The 23,994-nt window shown below is 52.1% G+C and overlaps 1 protein-coding gene and 1 long non-coding RNA gene across 6 annotated transcripts in view; both read right to left on the bottom strand.

Annotated features, from left to right (window-relative positions):
* LPIN1 (lipin 1) overlaps positions 1–23,994 on the bottom strand; it is a 130,670-nt gene that overhangs the window by 6,792 nt on the left and 99,884 nt on the right. For all 5 annotated transcript variants that reach the window (XM_047743739.1, XM_047743740.1, XM_047743742.1 and 2 more), the window contains 6 exons: positions 23,099–23,191; positions 20,026–20,105; positions 14,732–14,858; positions 13,498–13,646; positions 12,930–13,016; positions 4,813–4,965 (listed from right to left, as the gene is read on the bottom strand). In XM_047743739.1, coding sequence (XP_047599695.1) covers positions 4,813–4,965; positions 12,930–13,016; positions 13,498–13,646; positions 14,732–14,858; positions 20,026–20,105; positions 23,099–23,191 — 689 coding nt within the window. The remainder of the gene's footprint in view (positions 1–4,812; positions 4,966–12,929; positions 13,017–13,497; positions 13,647–14,731; positions 14,859–20,025; positions 20,106–23,098; positions 23,192–23,994) is intronic.
* Positions 15,026–17,976, bottom strand: LOC125108235 (uncharacterized). Its single transcript, XR_007129844.1, has 2 exons — positions 15,901–17,976; positions 15,026–15,210 (listed from the first exon to the last, which is right to left on the bottom strand). It is a non-coding gene; the product is annotated as an uncharacterized LOC125108235 (long non-coding RNA).

Genomic DNA, 23,994 nt, shown 5'->3' with positions numbered 1-23,994 from the left:
AACAACAGATCCATTGCAATTTCAGTCAACCTCTTGGCAGGATCTTGTCTGTATGTTTTCAAAAAACTCGATCATCACAATTACTCAGAAGAAAGAGCAAAGGCCAGAAACCAAATCACACCTTTACGGACACTTGATTTATGAGCACAATGACAGCTCAAAGCAGGAGGAAATAGGCCATTGTTTCAGTAAACGATGCTGGGACAATGGAACATCCCTAGAAGAGAAACCAAAAAACAGGAGACGATGGGCCTCTCCTCGATACACAACAATCAGTTCCTGGTGGGTCACACACCTGCACCTGAACGTGGAAGGGCAACACCTTCGGATAAAATGTAGGAGCCTCTCTCTCTGCCCACTGCCAGGGAAGCCCTCTTTAGTACCCAAACAGCACCAACCATAGGGGAAATGACACGTTCAAGCACATGAAATGACCAATTTATGTTCATCACAAGCCATAAACTGGAGAAGGCTCTTTGCGACATTTGTGAGAAAGGCTACGGATATAGAATCCAACACCCACACATAAATCACAAAGAAAACTGGGGAAACACTGGGGAAAACTGGGGAAATGAGCAGGCACTTCACAGAAGATGAAGCCCAAACGGCCCATAAACACACGAGGAGAGACCGTTCACTCCCACCGGACTGGCCCAGATGTAGATGGCTGGCAACGTGTTGACAAGAAAGCAGAGCATGGGGAGAGCCTGGACTCCGCTGTGGGTGCAGAAATGGGCTCAGCCACTTTGGAAAATAGTTCGGAATGAGCTAATAATGCCGAATCCGAGCATCCTCCATGGCAGCCATTCCAATCCCAAGTGCGGACCTCGCAGCAACTCGTGTCCATGTCCCCCAGGGCAGACCCAGGAAGCACTGCTTTGAATGCTGAGATCCTGGAAATGACCCAAGTATCCACCAGCAGCGGGTTGTCCTACACCAGGACACCACACACGAGTCAGAGCAGTGGGTGACAGCTCCACTCAGCATTCGTGGGGACATGACGCTGAGCGAGAACAGCAGGCTCCAGAAGAACGCGACGCGTCCCCACACAGGCCACGCATGCGCATGGTTGACCGTATCAGTTAGGCCCCCAAATACGTGCGCTAGAACTGTTCCAGAAAGCAGGGAGTGATGAACACGAGATTCAGGGAGTGTGGCTACCATCACTGCTTGGTGGGGAGGGATGGGAGCGACCAGGACTCCAGACAGATTGGCTGACCTTCGGCTTTAACCGGATGGTGGTATCACTGTGTAAGGGCCTATTCAGCCAGAGCGGCCCCACCCTGGTTGAACTGCCATTTTGTTGTAAAACTTAAATTGACTCTGCCCCCCCCCAGGGGACTTACTTAAAAACAAGTCCCGGAAGCCAGTCCCAGGTAACAATGCCCAAATACAAGGATGGGTCAGGCCAGGTGGAGGTATCCAATCAGTGGGGGCACAGACTGTCTCCTAGCTACCAAGGAGTATGGGCCCCGCCCTTTGGGCACCTTTTGGGCGCCAATTCTGACCAAGGTGATAGGCTAGTTCAAATGTCTACTAGGGTAAATTGTAATTCAATTGGTCACTTATGTATGACCTAACATGACTGTGCAGCTTTCTCTGTGTGTTACAATTTCATTGGCCACCTGTGCGTGGCCAGGCCCAACCACATGGCCTTTGCTCTATAAAACTTAGTCTGGAAAGCAGGGAGGGGTCGCCCTCTCTGTAAGGGGTGGCCCCGACCAGTCTGTTTGACGGTCGGTTTGATTCTTGATACTTGGCGCGAAATAAAGCTTTGCTTGACTTTTGCTTTGTATCAGTCTTGCTCCTTTAATCACAGACTCATTATTGGGGTACCCATTCTGGGGGGACCCAATAACCGGTGTTCACTACCTGATTCGCATTTACCCCTTGCACGTAGCTTAGAAATATTCTTCTGTACCTACTCAAAGTGTAATTTGGATGGTGGTGGTGGTGGTAGTGGCAGTGGACGGCCAACCTGAGCATCATAAGACCCCAGGGCTGCTCCTGGCTCTGCACAGACTTCAGCGGACTGCAGAACCTCCCCTAAACCAACACCGAAAGGGTCCTACACTCTGCATCTCGGGATCCCACTGCTGATGGGACGATTATGATTTCAAACTTCAGTCCACTCAGGGGAAACCATCCAAATGCAGCTTCCTGCTCTGTCTCTCCCACTCTCCTCTCTCTCACACACACACTCAAGCACACTCCCTGCACTAGTGTGTGAGTGTGGCCAGCGGGGAGGAGGATGTCACAGGCATCTATACCGGGTGAGCAGGGCACAGTAAGAAGGTAACTGCGGCCCGGGCCATCGGTGCCCACCTCGTAGGCAGGTGCGCCGTGAGGAAGAAGTGAGGACGGCTGACGGGCACTGAGGTGACCTGAATGTGCACACAGTCCCTGGTCCTAACTCACCCTTGAGGTAACTTTATTCCAGCAAATGACAGAGTGGCATTTATGAGTCTCAGAGCGCCTCGGAAAACCCCAAGGGGGAAACGCAGTTACTTGTGAAACAGCTTCTTCCTTCCCAAAGCGAAAGGCCGGCCTCTGCTGCTGCTGAACCCCAGAACTTCACCTCTGCCCCGTAACCCAGTCTTGGGATGATGTAGCCAATAGCGAGTTCCCTGTCATCAGGGAGACGCCCCCACCCCCCACCATGAGACTGAGCCCCACGTCGCAGGAATGGGCCGCACCCGCGGAGGCCCCTGTCGCCGCCACACAGGAGGGCAGGTAACGAGAACTCAAAGCCAGTGTCCAGTTGAAAAGGGGAAGCTCCTGAACCAACAGACGAGCTGTGGGAAACAGATTCCCTCAACTTCTTTTCACAGACATGTTTCCCAGAATCATGGCACCTCAGGGCTGAGAGGGGACACCTGAGATCATCTAATCCAGCCCCCGCGTTCACCAGCTGAGGACAGCGACTCAGGAGAGGGAGGCACAGGCTTGTCACCCCACCAGCCTGTCGTCGAGCAGCATCAGAGCCGGGGGCTCCCCACCCCCACCTGCCGACCGTGCTCTACCCACCGGGTGTGTGTGCCTCAGTCTAGCTGAGACCCAGGCAGGATCCTCAGAAGCGCACCCAGTTAAAGCACCTTGCTAGGGAAGGTTATTCTGGCTCGTGTCAGATGGGCCTGTCATTTCTAGAAGCTCTGCAGGACAGCTGACCCACAGACGGCTCGGGCTAGAATGCGGGGCTGGAAGGAGCCCCTCCAGCTCCCGAGAGGGGGCACACACTGGGAGGTGTCCTTGTTTGGTTGAGTAAGTCCTCACAGTCCAAGATCGGCCACTTTTGATCAATCATGGACAGTGGGACTTTAGTGAAAAAGATCACCTTAAATGTGTATTTGGTGGTAAATATCAAAGTACTAATGTCCATGTTTTGCCTGACCTTGCAAATTGTCGGTCCTTAATATGTGATAATGAGTAGCTTCCTATAAACTGTCGACATACGTCGGGGACCCCATTTCATTAACATCTGAATTCTACTGAGGCCTACGCTGGCAGGACGGTTCTTGGGACTTAAAATACACAAGGGATCCAGATGTTTGCCTGAATTTCCTCCCCAGAATGTGCAAGTTTCAGTGTGAGAACTTTTACTACAGGGAAAAAAAACTACAAATCACACTAAGCAAAGCTGCGATAGGAAAGGTATCTGCAGAGCTCAAGAAAAAGACCCGAGAGGAACCAACATGGTGCTCTGGGCCCATATGGATTTTTCTGTTGTCAGCACAGTGAGCAGCAGGTCCTCAAACTGAGGAGAATCCCACCAGAGCATCTCACGGTGTCTTGAAGACAGAACTACCTGATACTTAGAACCAACCTTTGGCAGAACCAACTTCCTTTATGACCACAACAGATGATGTTTTGAGAGCCTGGGAAGCTGCCCTGGGATCAAGGTACAGGGAAGCCCCATCTTCTCCTCTCTCCCACCCCAGGAGGCCAGACTTAGTTTGGTGTGACTTCTCTGAATGCGGCTGTGATAGCAAAGGGAGGAGGTAATCAGACATTGGCTGGTGATTGTCAGAGGACCAGTAAACCGAACCGTGGCCGGCGCCTGGGCAGCTCAGTTAACTGGTTCAGTTCATGAACCAGTCAAAGGCTGCCTTTGGCTCAGGTCATGTTCCTGGGGTCCTGGGATCGAGCCCCAGATTGGGCTTCCTGCTCTGCGGGGAGTCTGCTTCTCCCTCTCCCTCTGCCCCCCACCCACTCCCACTCTGTCTCTCTCTCAAATAAATAAATAAAATCTTTAAAAACAACAACAACAAAATATGCGACCAGAACTCCCAGAAAAGACAAGTCTTCTGGGAGACAAGGGCCGGGTAAGTGGTGGTGGCGGGTTGAGGGGCCACTTAAGCCAGCCCAGGTCCCCGATTACACAGAAGGCAAGCTGGCTCTCAGAGTCGCTAGGACTCAGCCCGGCAGCCGCCCTCAGAGGGAGGACAGCAGGTGCACAGGCTTGAAGTAGAGAACACTGTTCCGGAAAAACGGGGACAGTTCAGCGTGACTGAGTTTTTAAACCTCAAAGGAGGGCAGGGGGCCATCAGGAAGAGTCACGCAAGCTGAGCTAACGGCTCTGGACTGGATCCCGAGCACCGTGATGAGCTAATGGAGGGTGAGGCCGGGGCGGAGGGTGAGACTGAGCCAGAGCTACATCTCGGGGGAACTTTCTGGCACCCGCTGTGGGGCAGGCACATGGGCTGCAGCAGAGCAGCTGGGAGGCTCTTCTCACCAGCGCTGCCGGGAAGAGGAGAGGGGCCTGGACCGGCCCGCAGCCCCCAGGTGCGAGGGGGCCCCCACCGAGCGCCGTACCTGTGCAAGGCCGAAAAGAGACTGCTTGGGCTCAGCAGCAGGGGCCCCTGAGGCAGCACCGTGCCCCTCTCGTTGACCCAGTGCAGGTAGCCCCTCGTCATGTCCGCCATCCCAATGGCCCGCGCAGAACAGTAGAGAAACTTATAGCCGTTTCTGGAAAAGAGACAAAGCATTCATGGGTCATGGCATAGCCCCAGGGAACAGCTCTGCATGTGCACAAACCCTAACCCAATGCTTCACAGGGAATGGCACTGCTGCAAGCTTCCTTCCCCACCTGGAGAACACATTTGAGAAAACACTCCTTTGCATTGAAAACAGAGCCTAAACGCATTGCGTGGTCCCTTACGGAGCACTTTCAACTCCCTGACTTGGTTTAATCCTCACGGGAACTTCGTTCAGTAGGTATTTTCCCTGGTCATTACTGCTAGGGAAACTGAGGCTCTTCACCAACTGGCCGACCTACCTGTACCCGTCCCGCTCCCTGCACAGGGTCCCACCGCCACCTGCCAGCACCCAGCCCACCCCCTTACACACGCCGTCAGATTCTCCCCTCGGCTGCGTAGTTCCTACAAGCGCGTAAATACACACTCCGCCCTTTCTCATCCCGTCCTGAAAACAACCACTGCACCAAAGCCCCCCTTCTCAGGTTCTCCCTCTCTCCAGACCAAATCCCATCCCCCACTCCCTTCGCAACAAACTCCTTCAAAGGGCTGTGTATCTGCACTGACTGTACGTCTCAGCCCATCAACCTCCTCCAAGCAGACTTGTTCCCCTGCCTTGCTGGGCCTGCAGGTCCCTGCGATGCCACAGCTCTCACGTGGACAGACCTCCCAGCAGCACCTGGCATGGGGGACCAGTGCTCCTCTGGAACCCCTCTGTCCTGGCTCCTGGGACCATCTCCTGGTCTGCTTCCCACACAGGTCCCCTGGCTCTGTCTCCACCCAGGCTCCATGGGCACAAGTCCCGGGGTTCTGGGGCCCTGTCCTCCTCAGCACCTGGCTCCCCAGGGGATCGCACCCACTCCCCGAAGGCTCTATACGCCACATCCAGACTGAGGTGGTGTGTACACTATCCGTGATGCTGTGATACAACACAGATAAATGTGGTCTTCATCCGCACATCCCAGCAGGGAGCTTCTAAGCCCTTGGAATTTCCTGAGTGACTGGTCATTTATGTTAGAAACAAGTCCCTCCCTCCAGCCCAGTTTATGCTAATGAGGCAGTCCCTGGAGGGGGGCTGGTTGCCAGAGGAAGTTTTAGCCTCACCACCAGCCTCGCACAAATTTCCCGGGGAGAGGGAGGGAGCTGGAGACCAAACTCAATCACCAATGGCCAAGGATGTGATCAGTCATGCCTACGTAACGAACCTCCACAAAACCCCTAAATAATGGGGTTCACGGTTCGAAGAAGTAGGTGAATGCATCCACGCGCTGGGAGACACCCCAACCCCACGGAGGGGAGACCCTTCCAGGCCTCGCCTCGTGTATTGTACCTCCTCACCTGGCTGTTGCTTAGTACCTCTAGAATAAACCAAAGAGTCTGCCTAAGTTCTTTGAGCCATTATAGCAAATTAACCTAAGATAGGGGGTTGTGGGGGCCCCTGATTCAAAGCCAAGTAGGGGAAAAGTGGGGGTAAGCCAGGGACCTCCTACTTGAGGCAGGTGTCTGGGATGGGAGCTGTCTTGTGGGCCTGAGCCCCTAACCTGGAGGATCTACCCCACCTCTGGGTAGTTGGGGTCAGACCTGAATTGAATTGTCAGACACCCAGTTGGCCTCTACAGGGAATTTCAGAATTGCTCCGTGTGACAGCCCCATGCGCTGGGTGTCCGCAGCGTTGGGCGTGAAAACCAGATCACAAGATGTTCTTCTATCAAACGCAACTTTACTACTTTATTAGGACTCCATTTCACTTCTTTAAACCACTGAAAGCTTAGTGTGCAACATGAGATGTGCTATTAATATAAAATGCATACCACGTTTCAAAGGCTTCCTATAAAAACAGAAGATCTATCCCATTAAGAATTTCTATATTGATTACATGTTTAAATGCTAATAGTCTCCATATATTGGACTAAATAAAATACACTCAACATTTTTAAACTCCGTCTTCCACTCCAGGCCTCTCTCTTAAGCTCCAGGCCAACACGTGCGGCTGCGAACCCCCCGTTACTCACAGGGCACACAACAGTACCTCCCACGTGACGCACCCATAGCCCAAACAAGCACAGGTGCTCCTGCCGCGACCTCCCCACTCTCTCGCCAGCCCAGGTGTGAGGCCAAACCTCAGGACCGCCCGGGTTTCTACTTCTCCTCACAACCACCACCCTCCCAGCCCCCCTACATCAGCGGGTCCCCTCATCCCCCCAACAAGGACCCCAAACCAACCCCTAAGTGCCCTGTCACCCCACAGCCCTCGTGCACACTTCTGGGTCAGGGCCTCCTGCCTCTATGCCCACAGCGACCCAAATCAGCTCCCAGAACCCCACACCAAGGCACTCAGGAAGGAAATTCAAAATCCACTCACGTCATGCTCAAAACCCCTCCAGAATCTTATGTCCCTCAGATATAATCCAAATTCTTTGCCATGACCTATAAGGCCGGCGAGACCTAGTCCCTGCCCCTCTCTCCAACCCCGTCAGCTCTGTCACTCTGTCCCTCTGTCAGAAGGTGCCCCATGCTCGTTCCTGCGCTGGGCACCTGCACGTGCTGTTCCTCCTGCCTGGAACACTGTTCCCCACACCTCAGGCCTGCTCCCTCCCTCCCCTCACATCACCTCCCCAGAGGACCCTCCCCTTGACCCTCCATTTAACAACCACCCTCTCTCGCCCTCACTCCAGGCACTGAAGACACCGAACCCTTGCACTGCTTTATTTTTCCTAGTGGCACTCGTCACTAATATTAGAGGACAGTCCCTCGTTTGACAGTATTTCTCATGAATCCATAAGCCCCCTGAGGGTGGGGACTTTGTCTCATCCCTTGCTGTAACCCAAACACAGTGCTCCGCAAGTCACAGACACTTAGTAAATATTGGTGCATGAACGATCACAAACTACCCACTTCCAACCCGGCTCACGGTTCCACCACAGACGGTCTTTGCTGGTCAAGGAACTCATCTCGACACTTGCTTAATAAATAATACGCTCTCTACAACCAGGAAACAGGAAAGGTTTAAGACGAAGAGAATCCAGAAATACCAGCTTGTTTGGAATACAGGGATGCATCTGAAAATCAAGCAACCTTTTTAATTAAACATCTTTGTATTTTAGCTGTCTAATTAATGCAACTTAAAAAAAACACTATTTATATAGCTCTCCACATCAAAGTTCCTAAAAGCTGCCACCTGCAGCGGCTTGAGATGCTAATTTCATTCAAAACTTGATTTTCAAATACATTTCACGGTCTGATCAGGCCGCTGCCTTGTTCTCACTGTGCAAGTATCCTGCTTCAAAGGCCATTACTAAACGGGGCTGGAAAATCAGCTTGAAGACGTCCTCTGTGGGGGGCAGGGGGAGATGCCAGTTGGTGGCGGAGCCTTCGCCCCCATGACAGCCCTCTGTGATCCCACCAAATGCTCCAGTGGCACCAAGTCACCAGAGCTTACTCTCCAGGGAGAGGCTTGGGGGTAAGATCCCACACTCAGAACAATGCACCCCATCAATGCACCCCCAGGGGGCGCTCCCGCCCTGGGCCCAGGGTGGCCTCTGGTGCACGTGGGAACAGCCCAGCCCTGCCCTTCAGAAATAGAAGAACACATGGGGAAACCTACCCGCGCCGGCGAAGGCAGAATACAACACGCACAGGGATTCCACTTACTCGCCTCATATCTCAGCAACTGCAACAGGGCTTGGGGGAATACCAGAGCCAAAAGGAAAGAACATTCCACGTCCAGGCTTCGCACCAACGGTTTCTCCATCTGTCCCAGCCTCTGTATCTCTCTTAAAACACTTGGCCCAGGCCAATATTAAAATAGCTTGGAAAGATTATCTTTGAGGCTATCTGCCAAGATAAGCTTCTAGGCTGAAGTTTCCCCACTACTGACATCTTGGACTGGATACATAATTGTTGAGGAGCAGGGCAGAAGCCCCGACAATGCCCACTGTGGGACATCTTAGCAGCACCCCCAGCCTCCACCCACTAGGTGTCCATGACACTCCCCAAGCGGGACAACCAGAAAGGTCTCCGGACATTGCCATGGGTCCCTGGAGGCCAAAATCGCCCTCGGCTGGGAGCACTGTTGTGGAGAAAGGGACCTCGTAGCCCCATTTGCAGGCCAATGGAAGGATAATTCCCTGCTCCGTGAGGATGGAAGGCTTAGATTTGTGCTCAGCCTGACTCTGTGATCGAAGTCTGCTCCGTCCTGGGCTCTCACAGAGGCCCAGCTTGGAAAAGCTCACCTCGCTAGAGTGCACACCCCGGGGACCGTGAGCCCGTGACCCGTGGCTCCAAGTTTTTGGCCTGGCAGAGGCCCTGGGGGTCACCTGGCCTAATCTTCCCATCTCGGAGATGAGGAAACCCAAACCTGGAGTGGGGACAAGGACCGTGCATCCAGGGCAGGCCTTCTAAGGGCAGTCACTTTCAGAGCCCAGGCCCCCAGCACCCCCTCCAACATCCCACCCCTGCTGGCAGCAGTCATGAGCCAGTCACCTAAGAAGACCTCGAGCGGAGGCGAGCACAAGCACTGTGGGCAGGAGAGCGGAGACCCTAACGAGCCTGCTAATGAGGAGTTCGCCCTCGGCATCCTTTTCAGGCCACGGACCCCTCCACCCAGCACGGGTCGCTGAGTCATCGCACCCGCACAGATTTTTATTACACCAATATAAAAATATGCATCAAGTAAGGTGCCAAATCAGAGCAATTACTGTCCAGATTTAGCCCCCAAAAGATTCACGGGCTCAATCATCTAGACATTTTGGGAAATAGTCCTTCAGTTTCCTTGTACTTATGGAACATACTGGAACCTGAAGGAGGGTTTTATGTCTGCCACTGGTATTGGCTCTAGTTGTTTTGGTTTTTCTTTCTTTAGAGAGTGCAGGTGAGGAGGTGGGGGAGTGGGGAGAGAGAGAATCTGGAGCAGGCTCCACGCTCGGCATGGAACCTGACGTGGACTCGATCTCACAGCCCTGAGATCATGACCTGAGCTGAAACCAGGACTCAGACACCTAACCAACTGAGCCACCCGGACGCCCCCTCTCTTTTAATCAATAACCATGCAAGCTGTTTTCTACTGTCTGAACAAGGTAACAATCGGCCCTACAGATAATTTCTCACAGCTGACTGCGTTCAAATAAGTAATTACATTTGGCAAAAAAAAAAAATGTAAATAAAATTGCTCTCGTTCTCTGTTGGTTTCAGGCAAGAGGCTATCTGCAAGACTAGGTTTTCCATCAGATAAATACTGCAGGGCCTAAAATGTAAGTACAGCCTAAATTCTGAAAAAGCAGCGTAAAGACAGAGTGATCAGTCGGCCAGCCCTGGAGTTAACAGCATCACGTTCCTAGTACTTGGGCATGCTAACCTCTCTCCACCTAGGCCTGCGGGCAATCAGTCCCAGGAGGACATAAGAATGATCTGGACTCATGAGAAGAGGGAGCCCCCAGCGGGACCAGTCCTGAGTCCCTGCCCCTGACCCACGGCAGCCACCCGGGGCCCTGGAGGAGGAAGCACGTGGTGCGCAGCCGGGATGGGGGGTTCCGTCGAACCAACAGTCAGCCATGGGAGCGCCCCATCTGCACTGGCACCCCAGGCCAGGCCAAGCCCCGGGTTTCCACAAAGAGCTCAGTGAAGAGGGAAGAGTGGCCTGCGGTTGCCAGTTCTGGCCTGGAAGGGCGTGGGGAGGACTGTGACAACTTCACGGGGCCTCACAAGCTGAAAAATGTTAAGGCAAAAATCACCCTATGCCCGTCAATCAGAACTAAGGATGCTCAGCTGTTCTCTGGTAGGCTTCCCTACTTTACTTCCCGAAAAATCTCTTTTCTGGGGGGTGGGGGGGAATCAACTGTGCCTTTTTTCTTTTCTTTTTTTTTTAATGTACAGTAAGAGAAGGAGTAGATTTATGTTCCAAAGCCCAAAATGATTCAGGCTGTGAGCTTCTCGGTATCCTGACTCATGAGGGTTTCTTCTGACTAAAAATAGACGCAATGTTCAGTGTCGTGTCAGTCCAGAGCTCCTCAGTGGATTAGTCCTCCTCCGAGAGAGGCCAGCCGTGGTGAGGCTGTGGGGAAGGGTCCGGGACCTGCGCCGTCCACGGGACTGCAGAGGGCAACCCGGCTCTACCGATCAGATCTTCGAAGGCACTCGTCCTGACCGTCCGTCCTACTTCTGGGAATCCGCCTCACAGGGGCCCCTCCCGACATGCGTGCGCCTTCTTATTTATTTATGGGCTCATCGTACATAATGAACCTCCATGTAAGTGCTTCGCACATCAGTCTGGGAAACAGTGAAAAAAACTGGAAACTCCCTCCTCCGGGCACCAACAGAGGACTAGTTAAAAACAGCACAGTTTATCCACATTATACAACGGGGGCCGCACCGGAGAATGAGGTAAATCTTACATGTAAGGGACAGAAAGACGCGTTACTAAATAACGCAGGTGTGCGTGTGTCGGGGGGCGTGAGGAGAGCGGAAAAGGATTTTAAGGACACCGAGACAGAACCAAACTGTGCACTGTGGCTCCATTCCGGGAAGTGGATTAGCCTGGCGGCAGGGCGGAGAGGAAGAAGATGATGACCTTCCTACTCTCCAATTTCTCTCATTTTTCTTATTTCTCTTCATTTTTTAAAGAAGCATGTAATACTTTTGTAATTTTTTGAAGAAGAAATCTGGAAAAGTAAGGTCAAGCCAATGAGGGGGGGGCCCCTAAGAGATCAGAGGCCCTCAGCCCCACCAGGATACGAGGCCCCATCCCAGCCACGCCGCCCCCACTGCGGCGTGAGGCCCAGGCGGCCAGACGCCGTGGCTACTTCCCGACATCCCGAGCACCTGTCACTGGGCCGAGCACACAACAGGCACTCAATAAATGCTGGGTGAGTGAATGAAGGAGGGGCAGGAAACTATGCTTCATTCATCGGTGCTCGCAGAGTAAGGGCAGCGCTCTCAGTGCCCACTCCCAACTCGCACTGTCACCTCGGTGGGCCAGGGGTGAGCACATCAGCTCGGGAATCATGGGTCCAGTTTTCCGGCCTGACACCCACTTAGTGTGTAATTCCTCACCTTCCTCAGCCAGGGAAAGGTGGGGTGTCCTGCATTGGCCTAAGGCACCTTCCAGCTCAAGCGGCTAGAGAAGAGAAAGCACTAAAGGGAGAGGTTTCATGGGTTAGTCCACAGAAAGTCCCAAAGTCCCCTGGGTTAGTCCACAGAAAGATGGAGAAAGTGACGAGCCAATGTGGGCAGGGAAAGAGCCCGACGGGCCCCTACGCCAGAGCCAGACCAGAGTAAACGGAATGACCGTGGCACTGAGCAGACCAGGCCTGAAGGCACCCTGCCTCCCATTAGCCGCTGGGAATGCAGACCGACCACTTCTGAGGGAACGAATGATATTAATTCTTAAAGTAATTTGGAAAAGCTAGTAAGTGAAGTAACACATGCCCAACAGAGGCCAGCAGTTTAAGATCCACGCTCCCCCCGGACATGCCAGGTATGGCCCCAGAGCAGCCGCTCTCCTACATTTTGGCCGCACAGCGGAGGACCCCCCAGGCCGGTGGACAAGAGGAGCACCACAGCCGAAACCTGCCAGGAATCCGCACCTTTTCAGCCCGAACGACGTGGCTGGGCCGCTACCAGCCATCTCACCTCACCTGAGGGGACAGTACTCACCTGAGGGGACAGTCCTCAGTATGAACTGAATCTCAAGACTTCCCCTAATACCACCACCCTTCTTTGGCCAAGAACTTGGGAGCCTCCTATCACTTCCTTTCTTGTCTTCTGGCACTGAATTCATGCTTGGGAACTGGCAGGCTGAGTGCTCACTGTGTCCTCAGAATCCCCCACACCCCCACTGACCCTCCTTGACAGAGGTGTACCCCTCTTTGCAAGTCACGTTCAAGGTCGAGGTTCTGCAAGCAAGGTGTCATGTGTGCACCAACAGCGCGCAGGAGATGGGGACGGGTGCTCCGTACTTACTGGCTCACTTTATGGTACAGCTTAGCGATGCCCTGGTGGGTCCAATCCTTGCCCAGGGTGGGCAGAATGTGGCCAAGAGTATCAGATCTAGATGAAGACAGAAATGAGAAAAATACAATAAAAGGGGCAGGACAACAGAGAAGAAAGCCCATTCCCATTCACCGGACCAGAAACACTTCATAAAATGTCGGCAGGACTCACGACTTTCTCGCTGGAGAGAAAGCCCAAACCTGGAGTAACCAGAGGAGAACGCGCACGGAGGGGATATGTTAACCCCCAAAAGGGCACCTTCTCACTGACCGCGCGTCAAGTCCACGACTTGCTAAATCAAAGAGAAAAGGCCATTTGCAAAGATGCTCTTGGGAAGCACCCACGTGAGCAACCTCTGAGGAGCGAGTGCCACACCCCAACTACAGCTGTTTAGGGCAAGGAGTAAAGTTTCCACGGCTGCACCAGAAACGGAACTGCACAAGTCCCATGGCGCCACAGAGAACGGAGATGCTGGCTCCGGGCCTGGGCTCCACAGGAAGGTGAACTCACCCACGGTCCCTGAGGCGGCCAGACCTACCTGGTGATGGTCCCATCGATGTCTGAGATGATGACTTTGTCGTCCCAGTTCCACAGGTAGATGGTGCCCTCGCAGCGACACGTGCCTTGGTACTGGGTGGTCACACTGAACACCACGTCATTGGGGCCATTCTTCAACTTCAAGCTTTTCTGAAAAACACGAGCCATGTGCCCACTTGAGGGAAGGCCCAGACTGAGGGCTATTTGGATTCCATCCCATGAGACACTATTTAGGATTATTTCTTAAACTCACTGCTCTAGGCCACTGTATAATTCTGCCTATAGGTAAGCATGGTTCGCGCCAGGATTTGGGCAGAACCCGGCTCTCCCCCTCGCCCCCCCATAAGGCAAGCTCACCCGCATCCTGCAGGGCTGACTGACAGGCTGGAAGGCTGACCACAGGAATTCACTTTAGAGGGACACACTTCCTACTCCGTGAATAAATAAAAGGGCCGCAACGGGGGAGACAAAGCCAAGTGTGGAAATATGTTTCCCTGAATAACGCAGACCCAAGGAACTCGCAGCAGTGCGGAAAGCAAAATTACGTTTCGGTGGTTTTGCATCTCACTGCTAGGACCCTCTGGTGCATGCCCGCTGGCTCCCGACTCAGGTCCCCCAGCATCGCTGGCCTGAGCCACGTGCCACACAGCAGCACAGAGCCTGCCAGGCTGCAGGGTGCACTGGTGACATCAAGTGGGGGGTCTGGGCCTGACCTTCTCCCATGAAACACCATCACAGCTGAGCCCGCCCCCAACCCCTTCTCAGGATAAAAGCAAAAGAGGGAGAACATTTGCTCACTGACTGTCCAGGGAAAGCAGGGTCTGACACCCCCACAGAAGAGGACACTGTGACCATGACGGTCCCCTGCCACCTGAAACTCTCTAAACCCCAATGCAATGCAAGTGCTTGATTTCCCCCAATTTAGGAGATGCACTTGAGTTAACAAACATCTCTCCAAAAATGGAAAGAGCCTGGGAGCTTCGGGTCTATCAGTCATTCACATCTAAGGATAAACCAGCCTCCTTGGGCCGCCCTCCTCCGACACCTGGGAACAGGAGGCTCCAGGGCTCCATCAGGGAAGACAAAAGGGAAGCAAGACCACGGGGCCGGCCTGGCCAGGGGCTGAGCTTGGGCCAGGGAGCGGGAGGGGCACCCAGACCACCAGGCCGCGGAGTCTGGGCGGCCCCGCCTCGGCCAGCGTCCGCGACACGGCAAAGGGAGAACCAGACACGCACCAGCTGCTCGGAAGTGAGCCGCAGGGTCTTCCTATAGCTGACATTGGACAACAGAGGGAGGTGGCTCGTGCTTGATGGCTTGGCAGTTGTGTGCTCTTCATCACTGGAGGACGATTCGTGCTTTATTCTGGAACACACAGTGATGTAATCACCAATTAGGAAATGCATCTGGGTAGCCATTAAAAATGCATTAGGCCGGAATCAATGACGGAGGCAATCGGGTGTCTCCCGAGTACCGTCTCTCGGGTGGTCATTACCATATGCCGTTACATTTATCAATGAAGGCTCACTAACCCCCATTCATACGCCTCCTGCATTATTCATCTGGGGCTGCCGCTCCTCATTCACTTCCCTATTTACCAGCCATCATCGCTCTATTTTAAACCAAGACGCTGCTTCTTGCTGAGAAACAGGGTGAGGCCCCCTCCTTCCCCAGGAGGGTGCTCGCAAACATTCTCTTCTGGAATCCAGGTCCAAGGCTGCAGGCCAAGAAAGGAGAAGTCCAGATTTCTACACACCCCGACTGATGGGCTCCATGCTTATACCTCTCCAAACGCACGTCTCGGGACAACCAGGAAACTGCGGGACCCCCGACAGGTGGCGACAAGGCAGGCAGGCATCAGTCCTCCTCCGGAAGCCCTGAGCGGGCTGTCCCACCGGCAAGGGCTGCATACCTCATCCGCCCGTGCAGAACCCACAGGGCCAAGGCTCCAGACTCTTCCGGCCTTATCTATTTGGTGCAAGGCTGGGGATCGCAGGTGGGAAGCAGGCTCGTTTTCTTTAAACGGCTCTTACGAAGCCTACCAGTCATTAGTGGTTCCCTCGACTAAGCCCTGCTGGAGCATAACCCCCAGCCCGGCAGCATTAGCTCTGCTTTCTGCGACCGTTACCTTCACAACGTCTCGACCTTATAGAGTTAATAAATGTTTGCTAGGGCTGCGTGGGAAGGGCCAAGTGGCCCCGAGCAGGCACGTCCCATCCTCGGGCGCACACCTCCCCACGAAGCTTCCGGCTCCAGACACCCCTCCATGCGAGACTGACCCTCCTGGGAGCTCCACCTAATCTTTGTATCTGGACGATCTCCGACTCTCAATGCTCAAGTCCCCTTGTCCTCCGACCTCCCATTCACTCCCACCTCCTTTTCCCATCCCATGCAGCCCTTTGCTTACTCGCCCTGCGTGTTCATTCCAGAGCAGTCCCTACAATCCAGGGCCGTCCCAAACTAGGGAGACATGAGGGAGGACACCAGGACACAGCACCCACTTCTCTGTTATTTCTAAGAGGAGACGGGCCTCTTTCCACACCCAGAATGATCAGCCCTTCCCCAGGCGCCCGCTGCCCTGCCCCACAAGAGGGAGCCCGTGGGCTGCGGGCTGGAGGACTGGAGCTTGGTCACCTGATGCTCCTGGTGTTGTGCTGGCCACTGTGGATACGGCAGACAGACTGGCCCCTGCTCTGCCCAGGCGCTTCGTCTAAACCATCACAATGCAGCAGGACATGAGCTCTGATGGGAAAGCAGACTTGGCTGTCACCAGATATGGTGACTGTGCTGAATGAGCCACAGGGACAGGTCGCTGGTGTGATGGCTGGCATCCTGCTCGGTACGTGGCAGGGCCGGGCTACGTGTGCATGGATCGAACCCGTGACACTGTGCGGTTTCCAGGTGCAGTGAAAACGGCACGGGGGCTGGGACCTGAGAAGCCCCGGCTGGCACCGCACAGGAACCAGCTTGCCGCCCACCCCAGCTGCTGCTCCATCCAGCCCCGCTTTCCTCACCTCAAAACGGAGAGGAGCAAACCACGTCACACCCACCAGCACACTCAGGATACAGGCAGGGAACAGACAGGAAGGACGGGACTGGGAGACAGGAGCCCCACTCACGGAAGGCCTCACGACCAGAGGATTCCTCTTGGGGCCTCTCGCTCATCTGTACAAAGCCACAGTCCTTTCCAGTTCTGGCCCCCATCCCCCGGCTCCTGTGAACAATGCCGGTTCCTCTGAACCTACAACCCACAGATTCCCAGTCGCGGAAGACACAGCCCTGGAGCCGACCCGGCCGGACATGTGGGAAGCCAGGCGGGAACCCAGAGACAGACCAGGCCGCAGGCCCCTCGCTGAACCGGGAGACAGCACAGCTCCAACCGAACGGCCTGGAGTGAGATGAGATGCCAATGGGAACCAGAGCTCTGATGACACCAGACTGATGTGTGCTCCCGCTTGGAGGGTTCAGAAGCAAGGCAGAATCGCTGTTCATGTCCATGAAAAAAAATTTAATAATCCACCAACTCCATGCAGCACACCAGGTTTGAGGGGAAACGGACGCAAACACTGCAACGGGAGTCATACGCTGGCTGCTGGTAGAGCTGGCTCAGGGCGAGGCGGTGGCCTCTGGGGTCTCTGTCCCCCTCCACCGCACGCAACAGCACCCCCCAGTCCCGGCCCCCATGCTTGCAAGGGCTCCATGAGCTGGTGCCCACTTTCCAACACCAGCAAGAAGAAACCAACAGAACAAAAGGGCTCATCTCGCTCAAAGTCTGTGTTCAGAGAGTAGCTGCGAACAACACCTCACTTCGCACTTGTCACAGTGCACATTCTTCAAACAGTATTTTAATGATTTGTGTAGTGACAAGCATTTTGTTCAATTAGAAGACTGCGGAGACCACTCTGCCAATCACGTCTGTCAATCAGGAGAGCACTCCAACGCCTTCTCTCCGTCGGCTGCACGGATCAGACTGGGAGGCTCCGCATCTGAGACGCCAGTAAAAATTAAAAGATTTCTGTTTCTCCAAAGAACTCTGTGTTAATACCTTTCAAAATCTCAATTCCTTCTTGCAAGAGTCAATGCTTCATCTTCCAGGTTTAATCAAGAAGTGTAGTGACTAGCTCAGAACGGGGAATGGTCTTAGATGACTGCTAGCTAACAGGGAACAGCATCTGTGCCGATGTTCAAAGAGGAGTGGTAAGAAAATCAGCGCTACTTCCATCGAACCTCGCCAACTGATGCCACAGCTCAGGAGGGGCCATCCCGGGGTCTTGCTGCTCGTTACCCAACCCCCAGCAAACTCCCCGGTCCTCCACGTGGTTGCTGGCAAAGGGAGAGGACCAACCAGGAGCAGATGCCCTGGTGTGCCACACTGTCACATTCTGTGCCTTTTTTTTTTTTTAAGATTTATTTATTCTGGAAAGAGAGCATGCACACACAGCGGGGCAAAAGGAAAGGGAGAGAGAAAATCTCCAGCAGACTCCCACTGAGCTCAGAGCCTGATGCAGGGCTCAATCCCAGGACCCTGAGATCCTGACCTGTGCCGAAATCAGGAGTCCTCTGCTTAACCGACTGAGCCACCCAGGCACCCCATGGTCTGTGCCTTTTCAACCTTGGGCCAGGTCCACCGAGAGCGGCCTCCTGACTGCGCCCACCAGCCACCGCAGGCACACCTCCTGTGTGGCCCTGCTGGGTTTTGCATTCTGATCTCCTTTCTCGTGAAGATGCTGTGAGAATTACATCAGCTGCTATACATGGGGTTGGCTTCCTTCTTAGCCCCATTTCACAGATGGAGGAGGAGCCACCATGGGGCTGATGAACTCACCAAAGGTCACATGGAAGGTTGACAAAGCCTCTGCTCTATGTCCTGCCCGTGCTGTCTCTCGTGTTTGGACATCATGGCTAAGACAAAGATGGTTCTTGGAAAGAATTCCAGGAGAACAGATGTTTCCAGTGCAGCTAAACCCCAGGGTTAAATGCTCAGGACAGTTGGGCTGAGGCCTCTGCCCGTGTCCCCTCTCACCGTGCTGCCTCTCTCCTGGGCTGCCTCCCCCGCTGCTCTGGACATGAGCATCACACCTGCTCCTCCGCTCGGATACAGAAACCAGTTTCCCCAGAGCCAGGATTCCAAGCCAGGTGTGCCTGACTCCCTGTCCCTGTGTCTGTGGCCTGCTGCTGCCCACTCGCGGGTGTGAACGACAACCCCACTGGCCGTCCGCTGGCCTCCAGCCTAGCTGCTGTGCACGTGCCCTCACAGGACAACACAGCCTGCACTCCTTCTAGAACACACCCACTCTCTCCCTCCCGAGCGCACGCGAGGTCACACTCAACATTCCAGGTCGGGAAGGTATCCAGAAACCACGCTTGATGGCCCCTTTCCAGAGAACAAGCCAGGGATGGAGGGCAAAAAACTGAAAAGTCAACTCTGCTTACCCCTCCAGGTTGGAGGGGCAGAGGGTCAGGTGGGAAGCGGCAGTGCGGGCCCGCCCCATGGGAAACAGCAAGGGTGTCCCCAGTGGTATTCTAGCAGAGAGCTGGTGAGGCCTCTTAATCATTTGCAAAAGGTCCCGCACATTCTTCTACACACAGAGCAATGAAGAAATCAGGTTTCTTCCTACTTCTACCTGTATGGGTTTCTAGTTCCACAAGGGAACGATTGTGGATGCAGAGCGACAGCCAGGAGGCTGAGGACGTGCAGCCTGAGCCTGCCTTCCCTACGTTTCAATAATGTGCTGCGAAAAACGTAACGATTCAGTCATAAACTCAGCAACGCTTACGAAGTGCCCGCTGTGTGTGAGCCTCTAGGATCTCTTTGGATCCTCTAGGATCCTCTAGGATCCAAAAATGACTGAGATCTGCACCGTGCCTCCCATTAGTTTGTTGGTATTTGCCGCTCGCTAAATAAGAAAGGCAATCCAGGCTTGCTGGGGGGCAGGCATAGTCCGGGGTAAGGCACTAGGTGAAAGGAGCCACATCGGCTCACTCAGCATCGACGGACAGCGTCAGCATCAGAACCAGCGTGCGATGGCTTTGCCCTCGGATCAGCTACCCTCAAATCCCATACAAATTGACCCGAAGACAAGACGTGATCAGTTATGAATCGTATCAATACTGAGAAAAGCCCTGATAAGCCCCAGTAAGTACTGAAACCATAGCGAAAGGCAATTTCCTCCAGAAAGGAACTTATTTCCACGCTGCTGTTAACACTCATTTTGTCATTGTCACCGTCATTGTCATCATCACCACTATGGCACTCTATGTCCAGGGCCATCACAAACCAAGACCCTAGAAACGCTCTACTTTCATGACCTCCCAGAAGCCAGGGAGGTGTTGAAGGGGGCGACTGCATCCGTTCGATCACGGGAAACCATGTGAGGGAAAATGGCTCCAGGTCGCTGGGTCAATACAGAGCCAGGGCTGTAAGCCAGGGCCGCCTGTCTCTTTGGAGAAGACTGTCAGCACCCAGCAGGCATGTGCCATGCCCTGGGACGCAGAAAGGAGCTGCCACAGCCCGCGTGGACTGGCGCTGTACCTGGTGGCCATGCCGAGCGCCGACGGCTGCTCCCCGGTGCTGTGGCTCTTCCCAGCCAAGCCCTGCTCCGGCTTGCTTTCCTGGAGAAGAAGACAGGAGAGAGTCACAGGGTACCAAGGAGAGGGACCTGCACGACACAGCTGGGGTTTCAGGATGGGCTCCCCTAAAGCCTGGGGCACGGCCCCAAATGCCGTCCCCAACGTTACACGCCCCAGGCACGGCAGGTCCCAGTTACTCCTTTGCTTGGAAGTGTTCAATTAAGCTGAGAAAATTTTTTTGACAGAAATGAGTCTGTTTTCCATAAGTGTTTGTGGCACCAAACCAAACTTCATAATCACTGGAGCTTATGCAAATGCTTTATCGAGGGCTGCCTGGATACCCGAATATTTTCAAAATATTTTCTTATAATTGCTGATAGAAATGCTTGAAAATATTTTCACACCATATTTTGCTTGGGAAAATGTGGATGCCTTCTCTCTTTTTCAACGTCACACCCTCTTAATAGGAAATGCTCCTTCACTGTACTGGGAAGAGCTCTGGAAGTCTATGAGATCTGGGCTCAGTTCTGCTTCTCCCACTTGGGAAGCTTGGGCATGCCCTGGAACCTTCCAGAGCCTTGTCTCCTCACCTGTAAAAGGGGGGTGATAACATCCATCTCCTAACGCTGTTGGGAGGACCACAGAGAAGCTACACCTACACACAGAGCCTGGCCCACAGCAGGCCAGGGAGGAGAAGACACCCACTAGCCCCACAGACTTCATGGGAAGTCATCAGACAAGGACAAAGCCAAGGACAAAGGGTGTACAGTTAAGTCCCATTACTTGGGATCATTTGGTCAGGAGGTAGGTTAATGCTTTCAATGTTAATAAAGAAAATGAGCAAAATAAATAATGTATTAGCATAACCATCTTAACCCAGGATGAGCACAAACTACCTACCTACTAACTACTAACTACCTACTAACTATCTACTAACTACCACTATCAATAATTCTTTAATAGATGAATTCAAATATATCTATCTATCTGAAATAAATGTATTTCAGGTTTTTTAAGAAATTTTTTACTTCATAACTGTTCCTTCATGCTGGTAATCCCCTTAATTCAGACTGGTGACAATGTGACTACTCTACAATACACAGGCCTTTGAAATAGGAAATAGCCCTCTGCCTAAGTTCTAGAACATTCTACTCTCTAGTAAGGGAACTAGAAAGACCCTTCATGTATTAAGTCACCTAAAGTAAGCCATATGTTTGCTCTAACTTGTTTGTATCTCTTGAAGATAATGGGATAATCAATAAAACTTATGAATACTAAGAAAATCAAAGAACAATTTTATCTTGATAAAACTCTTCCAACAGATTTTTTCCTTTGGAACTCATGGAATAAATTCAGTGAGGTCACTAGCATTTCTGTATTATAATAACCAACTTGATTGCTGTCCTTGAGGTTTTTTTACACTATATTCCAAAAGTAATCAGCATTCCCTCAAACAGTCACCAAACCCCTCTTCTGTGTCCAGTATGGGCACCAGGGATATCCAGGGATCAGAGCCAGACATGGTCTCCGCCCTTCTGGAGTTTAGGATGTAGAGGAGAAAGAGATGTTAATCAGTCACACTAATATGTGTACAACTACAAACACTGACAAAATGTATAAAGGCAAAGTTCACGGGCGGGACTATGAGAACAGAGAACAGCAGCCCAGACTAATCTGCTGAGAAAGAGTCTTTTGAGATGCTAGTTAATTAAGTGAAGGGGTCCTGGGAACACCAGGCAGAGGAAACGGCATATGCAAAAGTCCTGGGGTAGAGTGCATATTTAGCCAGTGACGCTAAAACAGGGAGGGCAGAGGGAGATGGACAAAAATGGCTAAAGAGGGAGGCAGGGGTTAGGACACACAAATACAGTGAACCATGCTAAGGAAACTGGTCTTAATTATGAGAGCCCTGGGAACCCAAAAGCTTTAAGGAAGGAATAACATAAATTGGATGCAGTATCCTAGTTGACCAATGTGACTACATCATAGTGGCTGAAGAAGAGACAGTTGACCATGGAAAGCAATCCTGGGACAGACAGTACAAGCCGACATTTGGGGGAGTGGTACTGGACAGCGATGGATACAACTGAGAAATATCTAAGATGGTAAACTGATAGGATGTGGTGATGAACTGAATTCAGGAAATGAAAAAAAAAGGAAGTGTCTAGTCTGTAGACATCCTTCCACAGGCACCCTTTTCTGACTATGGTCCAACAAAGGAAGAATTCACAAGAAAACCGTGAGTTCACTCTTGGAAATAACCCAGTTTAAGGTGTCTTGAAGGATTCGCATGGAGATGTCCATAGTGCTGGCTACTTGAGAAACGCACGTGAAATACAAAAGAATGTCTGGTTTGGAAATCAAACATGGGTGTGAGTAGGGCTGCCTAGGCAAAGGCAGGCAGTCCAAGCAGAAGACCAGACCCTAAGACAACCCTCAGTAACCCCCCTTGTGGGGGCAGAGCCACGGTGAGGCCAGCCTCAGGAGCAAGAGTACCAGGTGGGCACAGGGCCATGGAAGTCAAGCAAGCAAAGGGCTTCAAGAAAGGATGGAGAGGCTGACAGATCTGGAAAAAAGCAGAGGCATCTACAGATACAGACAGAAAAGTCCCACATATTTAGAGACACCATTTAAGTCAAAGGACTGATGAGAATTAGTCTACCACTCTAAGTATTAGCTCATTACAGTTATACTCACAAGCCTCAAGAAGGCACTTGACTTAAAAAAGAAAATTAAACTATCAGATTAAATCCCCTCTTTAGACAGACGAAGAAATTCCAGAGGAGTGGCCACTTGGCCACAGGCTCCCAGCCAGGTCACAGGGTCAGGAGGTGAAGCCATGCCTCCCCTTCCCCCGTACCTTCCCTGCATTCTGGGAGGGCTGCCCCTAGCCTCGTGGCAGAGTGGCTCATGAAAACTCAGTATTATGGTTTGTGTTTCCTTCTCTGACGTACAAGCATGAAAACGCACTCGACTACACAAGTGCCCAAACTGGCTGGGCTAAGTAGAAACACCCTTTTGTCTTCCGTGCTTACCTCTTTGATTGTGGTATTTCTTCCTCTCCATGAAAACCACCATCTTCCTCCCTTTCTGGGCATCTTATCCCTCATGATAGATTCCACAGTGGCCTGTTTTAAATGGATGGTAACATAAATAATGGAACCAAAAAAAGATAACTTAGCACATCCAAACCAAAAGACATACGCATGCAAATTAAAGTAAGATTAAAAAAAAAAATCAGAGAAAACACAACATACTATTTGTGGACTAAAAATTTTCGAGAAGCAAAACCTAATGGCGTCCAAAATCACTTGAAGATAACTTAAGCATGAAGACTTAAGAAGATGTTAAAGGAATAAACAAACAACAAATAAAATACAACACGACAACAACAGAAAGAGAAAGCATTGAAAATCATTAGTGATTAGTTAAGACCAAAGGTTTCCAAATTAACGTGATTTACTGGTTAAGCTACTGTTACTCTCTCAGTATGATGATTATAAAATTAAAAAATGAAATGATTAATACGGAGTATAGGGTAAACCATTTTAAACAAAGAGTAAAACGCACAAGATCTCTTTAGTAAATGTAAAATGCCAAATTGAGACAAACTGAACCTTAGTAGATGCAATTTGGGTTAAAACCTCAAGTATTAAAAAGAAAACTCATACTCTCGCCCTAAAGAAATGAAAGTTTAATGAAGGAAGATTAAATATTAATTAATAATTTTCTAAGTACTGCCAAAGAAGAAAATATCTATCTTGAGAATTCCAGCACCAAGTACACAGTATCTCCTCTCCCCTCCTTGTTTCACAGATCAAGGAGCGGACTCCCCACCCACTCTCCCCCTTCTCCCCGCTAGTAACAAAAGCAATTTATGTCTTTCGACCAAACAGTGAGAGATTTAAAAAAAAAAAAATCACATATCGCC

This window comes from Lutra lutra, chromosome 9, assembly GCF_902655055.1.
Source record: "Lutra lutra chromosome 9, mLutLut1.2, whole genome shotgun sequence".
NCBI lineage: Eukaryota > Metazoa > Chordata > Mammalia > Carnivora > Mustelidae > Lutra > Lutra lutra.
This window is presented reverse-complemented; position numbering and strand designations above follow the sequence as displayed.